The sequence below is a fragment of the Papaver somniferum genome, chromosome 6, assembly GCF_003573695.1.
Source record: "Papaver somniferum cultivar HN1 chromosome 6, ASM357369v1, whole genome shotgun sequence".
NCBI classification, from domain to species: Eukaryota; Viridiplantae; Streptophyta; class Magnoliopsida; order Ranunculales; family Papaveraceae; genus Papaver; species Papaver somniferum.
In genome coordinates this window covers 56,148,151-56,156,497 of record NC_039363.1, presented here as the reverse complement: position 1 = coordinate 56,156,497, position 8,347 = coordinate 56,148,151, and the positions used below count along the sequence as shown (strand labels likewise).

Here is an 8,347-nt window from a genome sequence, read left to right as displayed (position 1 = left end):
AAAATACCAAAATATCAAACCAGAAGCTGAATTCCACTTTACTTGTTCCCAAATTCTAGCAACTACTGAACATTGTAACATACCTAAAAAAACCATAACCACTTCAAACCTTACATCTTTAAACCAAAAAATTTCCCTGCATAACTCCATCTTTTCAATTCAACACCACCAAAAAAGGAAGAAAGCCGACCGAATTTACAACCAAAAACAGAAGAAGAAGCTTCACACCATCTTCACCAACATCAAAAAAGGAAGGAAGGAAAAAAATTACCAGAAAAACTGTTTTGTTAAAAACTTGTTGATCGTTTTCAAGCTTTTTTCAAAGCCTGAAAAACTAGCTTTTCATGGTAATTCTGAAGAGATTACCACCAATCATCTTCGTCAGTATCCCGTCCTTCATCTTCATAACGTTCACCATCATCACTTTCATATGAAGCAGGTGATGTTCCACTGGATGACGATGCTTCATCACTGTCCTCATCTTCTCCATCCTCGTCACTCTCAGTTTCCTCATCATCTACCATGGAAATTCGTTTGCTTACCCTTACCTTGCTTGGATCACCTTCACTCATGGTGCGTGCAAAGATTTTGGGATTGGCAAGTTCATACTCGAATCGTCTCTTCAATATCCCATCATGATAAGCATCCATATTGCGTTTATTCTCTGCAGCATCAGATTCAAGGTCACTGGTGTTCACTTCCTCCACAACATATTCAAATCCATCAGAAGCCTCAGAATCACTCTCTGTCGCACTTCCATATCTTGGGACTTTGGCATGCCTCTCTGCCTTTTCCTTATCTTTTCTACTTTTCCATCTAAGAATTTGGGTAGCCATGCAATGTAGAGAGCCTTGATTCTTCGCTCTTTTCGGATACGAGAAGCTTCTTCTTTTTCTTCTCTTTGACGTAATTGCTCTTGAACACGACGATCAATCTCTGATCATGCTTCATCTCTCAATTTGTGCAACTCAATTACACTCAAAGAATGGAGAAGTGATTTGTCTTGGGAATATTCAGGCGTTTCTGGTGGAACAACGGGATGATTATCATCGGAGTTTGATGGATTTTGGCCAGGAAAATCTGCCATTCTCTCAAACTAATTTGCTAAAACTAAACTTTTCCTCTTCTGTAGAGAATTACCTTGAAAATATTAACCCCTCTGCTAATTATTCCATTAATTAACTACCCATTTAAGTCTATTCAATTCCATTTATGGCGCTTAGTTAACCGTCATGTCTCTTTGTTTACCACGCCCATTCAAAGCCATGCCCCTTCACCCTAATGAACATCATTACCCTGTCAAGACCTATTTTCAACACCTAATCCTCATTATTTCCTTTACTTCTCTCAGAATTGCTATTAAGGGAGGTGTTGGTAGGTCACCAAACTTTGAGATCGCTATTTGGGGTCTAATTGAAATTTTTTGTTTTATGCAGACTAAAGATGGGCAGCTCGGTGAATTGATACGTTACCTAACTCTTTCGAGGTCATGCGTTCGAATGTGGGCAAGATCTTTTTATTAATTTTTTTCAAAACGAACTTTTTAGCCACGCTATAAAACCGGCGTGTCTATAGAACGCACACTATGGACACATATAATAGCTTGTCCAAAATAGGAACTTTTTGGCCACACTTTGAATTTGGCGTGTTTATTAAAATGTTAAGTAGTTGAACCAGTTTAGTTTTTTCAAAACATTAATTATAAACATCTAAAGATGGGCAGCTTGGTGGATTGATACGTTACCTAACTCTTTCGAGGTCATGCGTTCGAATATGGACAAAAGCTTTTTATTAATTTTTTCAAAAAGAACTTTTTAGCCACGCTATAAAACCGGTGTGTCTATCGAACGCACACTATGGACACACATATAATAGCGTGTCCAAAAAATGAACTTTTTGGCCACACTTTGAATTTGGTGTGTTTATTAAAATGTTGAGTAGTTGAACCAGTTTAGTTTTTTCAAAACACTAACTTTAAACATCTAAAGATGCGCAGCTTGGTGGATTGATACGTTACCTAACTCCTTCGAGGTCATGAGTTCGAATATGGGCAAAAGCTTTTTATTAATTTTTTCAAAACGAACTTTTTAGCCACGCTATAAAATCGGTGTTTCTATAGAACGCACACTATGGACACACATATACTAGCGTGTCCAAAGAAGAACTTTTTGGCCACACTTTGAATTTGGCGTGTTTGTAAATCGTACACTACGGACACGCATATACTGGCGTGTCTATAAATCGTACACTATGGACACGCATATACTGGCGTGTCTATAAATCGTACAGTATGGACACGCATATACTGGCGTGTCAATCAATCGTACACTATGGACACGCATATACTAGCGTGTCTAATGAACCAACTTTAAAACCACACCTTAAATGGCGTGACTAACCTTTTGGACACGCCACAACTACCTAATGTGTCCATAGGCTGGTCTATAAACACGCCCAATCAAAAATTTAAAGTTAACGTGACTAAACGGTTGATATTTTGACACGTTACTAGCCCTGGCGTGGCTGAAAGCACTTATATTAACACGCCCATTGAACATGGCATGTCTATAGGGTAGAAGTATACCCTATAGACACGCCAAAACCAAAAAGGTGTGACAGGGAAATTTATATCTGGCGTGGCTAAAGGCCATTTTTGTACTAGTGAGGACATGTTGCGGTAGCTGTGCACAAAATTCCTACGTACATATGCATGGAGAAAATCTTGTCATGATGACAGTCATCGTGGTGACATTGTCGCTGGTCCCTGGAATGGAACTGGTACTAATTTTTTGATTCATGACATTATAAAACCACATGCTAACAATGATGATAATGTGGATACATCTAATGTTGGTGGTGCTGCTGACATTCTCACTGTGGAGATGCTTGACCAAATATTTCAGAGACGGATACAAACCACAGTAAGCATCCCTCCGCAGTGTAGATTGCAATTTTCCAGAACTTTCAAAGCAGCCCTGGACAAGGTGGTATCCCAGCCAGGAGAGGTAAGTGCTTGGCTACAGTTATTACTTCTTCCTATATGCATCCTGAATTTGTATGTCCCCAAAAGTTCTGCGGAGGAACGATCCGGCACGAGGAAGAGGTTACAAATAGCAGCCATCAATCAGGCTTTGGTCACTTGGAGAGCACCGGATGGATGTTTAGCTTTGGTACATAAACTACTTGACATATCAAGGCCAAATAACCAACGCAGACAGTTTTCTAGTAAGAAGAAGAAAAAAGACTCCAATCTCGAAGCCTGTACACGGAACTTAAATCAGGGTCACTACACTGCCGCAATTCGAGTCTTGTCATCAAATGGAGTAGATCCATCAAGCCCTGATACATTATATGAGCTCCAGCAAAAACACCCTCCTTTACCATCTCCAAAAATTCCCATTGACAACATTCTTGTACCTGCATTATCTGTCGATTCCAAGACTGTCCTACAGGCGCTCAAAAGATTCCCCAAATGAACCTCCTGTGGTAGGGACGGTCTCAGGGCTCAGCATTTGCTTGATTCCATCAGTGGGCCGGCCACAGCAGTGGCCGATGATTTGTTACAGTCGGTTGTACTGTTGTCAATTTAATGTTATCCGGTTCATGCCCTACTATCCTTGGAGAATAGATAGCTAGTGCTCCTCTGACGCCGTTGCTCAAGCCCGGAGGTGGATTACGACCCATCGTTGTGGGCACAATATGGCGACGACTTTGCTCCAAGTTAGATGCTTCTGCCGTGTGTAAAGACATGTCCAGATATCTTGGCAATCACCAATTCGGAGTGGGTATTCTTTGTGGGGGGAGAAGCGATTTTACACTCAGCAAACAACCTGCTTGAGCTACATGGCCACCACAATGATAAGTGTATGCTGCTTGTAGACTTTACAAACGCTTTTAATCTTGTGGATAGGTCAGTAATGATCAAAGAAGTCAGAACCATGTGCGCAAGCATCTCCAACAGGGTTGAGTTTTGCTACTCTAAACCTGCAAGACTGTACTATAATGGCTCGGTGTTGTCTTCTTCCAAGGGTGTTCAACAGTGTGACCCCTTATGCCCATTGCTCTTTGTGTTAATTCTTCACCCACAGAGTGCACTCTTGACCTCCATGCTTGGTACTTAGACTACGGAACAATCGTAGGTGACACTCTCGAAGTGCGCACTATAGATTATCCAAGACGAAGGACCGTCCAGAGGACTGCACATGAATATTAACAAGACCGAGTTATTCTGGCCTGCTGTTGATCCAAGAAGAGAAGATATGGGTGTTTTCCGGCAGACATCAGTAAACCAGCACAAGGTGTCAAGATCCTAGGCGGCCCCATTATCCTAGACCAACAATTCTGTAGCAGTATGTTCTTGACAGAGTACCGAAGACAACACAACTCATTCATAAGATCAATAAGTTGCAGGATCCACAAAGCGAGTTGCTTTTACTGCGCAACTGTACAGGGGTGTCTAGGCTATACTTCACCATGCGTACGACAAGCTCATTGTCTCTACAGGCAGCCACATCAGAATACGACAATCAATTACACCAATATCTGAGGCGTTTGATTGTAGGCGACGGTGCAGGTTATGGTGTGGTTCAACAACGTTTTTCAAGTATGACCATTAAAGACGGCGGTTTGGGAATTTATACAATGACTGATACCTCTCGGTACTGTTTCCTGGCATCATGTGCTCAGACCCAACATTTACAGGCAACCATTATTCAAGGTATTACCACTTTTGATTCATGTCAGCGATACCAACATGCCCTGCAGGTATACACTCAAACTTGTGGCCTTTCTCCTCTCGATTTCAACATCAATGATGCTGCCCCCCAGTTTATGAAGTCTTTGGCAGCAAAATACTTTGATGTGGTCAAGAGAGACCTGCCCACCAAGTACTCTTTCTCTGATCGTGAAGCTATCCTCTGGCAATGCAATCGAACCGAACACGCATTGGACTTCCCCAAGGCCATCCCCATCTCCGGCCTTCACCAAACAATTGGGCCTCGACAATTCAGGTCAGTTCTTAAATACCGCATGGGTATACCCCTTTTCGACGAGGATAGCTTGAGACCATGCCATTCATTGTGCTAAAGAGATTGGAAACAAATTCAGACACGACTCAGTGCGAGATGTCTTTGATATTTGCTACAAAGAGGGCGTCGCAGCTCGTAAAGAAGTTTCTATGTTTTTTTTGTCCGATGCTAACGCCTCAAGACCCGCAGACATTCTTGTTTACAATTGGATTAACGGTCATGACGTTTGCTTTGACGTGACTGGTGTATCCCCATTTACCAATGCTAGTAACTATATTTTTTATCCAGGGCATGCTATCTCTACTGTCGTTGCCCATAAACGTAAGAAGTACTTGGAAAAATGCACAACACATTGTTACGAGTTCGGAGTGTTGGTGTTTACAACCTTAGAAGAATTAGGCGAGGAAACGTGCAATTTCTTAAAAAGACTGGCGAACTGCCTCGCAAGCCATGATGCAAATCACAAGGTTGGGGGTCTCTTTTTCATAGAATAGGCATACCTATTCAAAAAACTATTGGTGCCCAGCTTGTTGCTAGGCTACCAATAATTTTTGTGTAATGTACTCTTTCGTTTGTTCTAATAAAAGCCCTCTGTGGCACTATTTATTAAAATAAAATAAAATAATAATAATAAAATAAGGGGCGTGTAGGACCGGCCACGGCTAGGGCATGGTCGGCCGGCTAGGGCCCGATCCCGTGAGCTTTTCCTTAATTTTATATTATTTTCATCATTTGAGGGAAATATCATGATATCAAGGAACTTCATGAGATCAAGGAAATAATAATAATAAGAATTGTGAGGTGTGGGACTTGCCACAACTAGGAATAACCGGCCGGCTAGTATACCCGATCCCACGACACCTTTCCTAATTTTATTATTTCCTTGGTGTGAAGGAAATATCACGAAATCAAGGAATTTCATGAGATGAAAGAATTTTGTTCAAATGAAGGGATTTTCATGAGATCAAGGAAAAATAATAAAATATGATAAAATAAAGAAAGAGGCATGGGACCGGCCACGGGCATGACCGGACGGCCGTGGTCCTGGTCCCCTAGCGCCTTAGCTAATATTTTATTATTATTTGTGTTCTTCCTATTTTTCATAGGTTCATCATTCCTTCGTATTTTCGGATGCTCGTTTGTGCATTCAAGTGCTCGTTAGTGTATTATTGCTGAGTACACTTGCACCATTTTGGTCGGGGCTTACTCGATAGCGGCTCAGATGCCCGTACGTTAAATATTTATCGCTAACCCATGGAATTCTGTTGGGAAGAACCATGAATTGAAGTAATGAAATATTATGAAGAATGTAGAATGTTTTCTAGGATTCAGTTAATGAATTTGATGTCTATAAATAATTAATTGATAGATCTATACTAGCAGGCACGCTGTCTAGGAGCATTAATTATTTAAGGATTGTGCGATATGAGCTAGTTGAAGCGTCATATTTCTTTTTATATGGTCAGGGAAAACATTGTTACATCCTAAAGACGTTATCGCTCTATACTAGCAGGCAGTTGTCTAGGAGCCGTCCAATCGTTTGATTCTATATAGAAGTGATTACTGAAATTGCTCATTATTCATGAAATGTGCCATTGCCTCAGTTGAGAGACTGCATATTCATGTTTGCTCTGAGAGACAATATACTCAGTCAGAGACTCTTGTGGCATGAGTTTTCATGCTTTAATGAGAGACATGAGCCTCAATACTCATCTGATTGCTGGATCAGGAATATGTAAGATTATGGTTTTATGCTTTTAGCATTTGTCGAAAATCCACCATCTACATTAAGTCCCCTGCTTAGTGAGGGACATTCATGTTCCTCAGCCAGCACTGGATGGTGATTTTCTAGTTATAGACGAAATAAGTAATTGAACTTAGTCATAAGATAAGGTGTTACCGGATTTTCGATTGCACGAGCGAACCATGGCTTGAACGAAGATCCCAATTGCATGATAGAACATCGTCTAATTAGCATAAATTGGTATATCACCGCTGATTTGGTGATGGAACCTTGGTCGATTTAGGATTCACGGGTCCGGTCCTAAAAGGGAATCCTTGTGGAATTAGGTTTTGGAAATAAAATTTGATATAAAAGGGAATAAATACCTTTTTTTATTTCTCCTCCACACATAACAGGCCACCACCTTCATCCTCTCACCTCCTTCATGCAAGCAGTAGAGGAAATCAGGAGAAAACTTCGCCGGAGCTCCGTCGCCGTCCGACCGTCGCCACCACCGTCCGACCACATTCCGACCAACACCGACCAGGTAAGATATTTTTTTTGCTGATTCATGAATTGTTCATGCTTTGTTCATGTTTAAAATCATATATACATGTGCATATATAGGCGTGAGTTTTGTAGAAAACCCTTGTTTTAGAAACGTACGTTCGCTCGATCGTTAGTTTAAGAAGCTAGCAATAATCCCTGACTTAGGAGAGATTTTATATATATATATATATATAGACCCGTGTCTAGTGATATAATTTTTTCTATGAGCTTTCGTGAAAACCAAAATTTTATCTTGATGTATGAGTTTTCATAAAATCGGAATAAACCTTCGTTTCAAAGACGAAGGATAGTACGAAGGAGAAAGTTCTTTTTTTTTTGTTAAAACCGTGAAATATTCACGATTTTTTTTTCACGTGAGTTTTACATCACGTTAAAAAATATTATATATATATATATATATATATATATATATACATATATATTTTTTAAAAGAGTACGTGAGTAAATCACTTGTTTTTTATATACATGAATATTATTTAGTTGGAAAAGTCAAATTTTGATTTTGAGTAATCATTAAAAGTAGACAATTATTTATGATGAAATATCGCCTTGGTGTGAACTTTTCATAACTCAATGGTGAACGTTCACAAAGTAGAAATTATGTTCATGATTTTATGAAAAACCAAGTTTCGAAAACTAAAGTTTTGCTCACTTTGTAGGTTTGAAGAAACAAGTGAGTTTTGAAGTGTTAACTCTTGTATCACAATCACTACTGTTAGTGGAATCGTAAAGAGGTAAGAGTTAAGGATTACCAATTTTGTAGATACCTGCATGAATATTTTGTTGTCAGATTGTGTAGCTTCATCATATTGTCGAAGTTTGCGTCTTGTATGACAATATTCTGAAATATGTTTGCACACATTACGGCTACTTCGCAAAGACGTTCAGTTGCCTCCAATATTATGAAATAATGTTTGGCTCCTAGGAAAATGATGCCTCCAGAGACGATATGTGTATGGATGAGACCTCCGCTGGTGAAGAAGAAGAAGAAACTCTTGGGCTCAAAAACGTTCCAAATATAGATGAT

General features: G+C 39.9%; 1 protein-coding gene across 1 annotated transcript; it reads right to left on the bottom strand.

Moving 5' to 3' along the window:
- Positions 1-362: 362 nt before the first annotated feature.
- LOC113290818 (transcription initiation factor TFIID subunit 11-like) lies at positions 363-836 on the bottom strand. The gene has a single exon (XM_026540411.1). It carries the CDS (start codon positions 834-836, stop codon positions 363-365), a length of 474 nt encoding a protein of 157 aa, XP_026396196.1.
- Between the last annotated feature and the right edge of the window lie 7,511 nt (positions 837-8,347).

Excerpts from the sequence above, each read along its gene's own strand:
- LOC113290818 (XM_026540411.1), bottom strand. The coding sequence starts at position 836 with ATGGCTACCCAAATTCTTAGATGGAAAAGTAGAAAAGATAAGGAAAAG.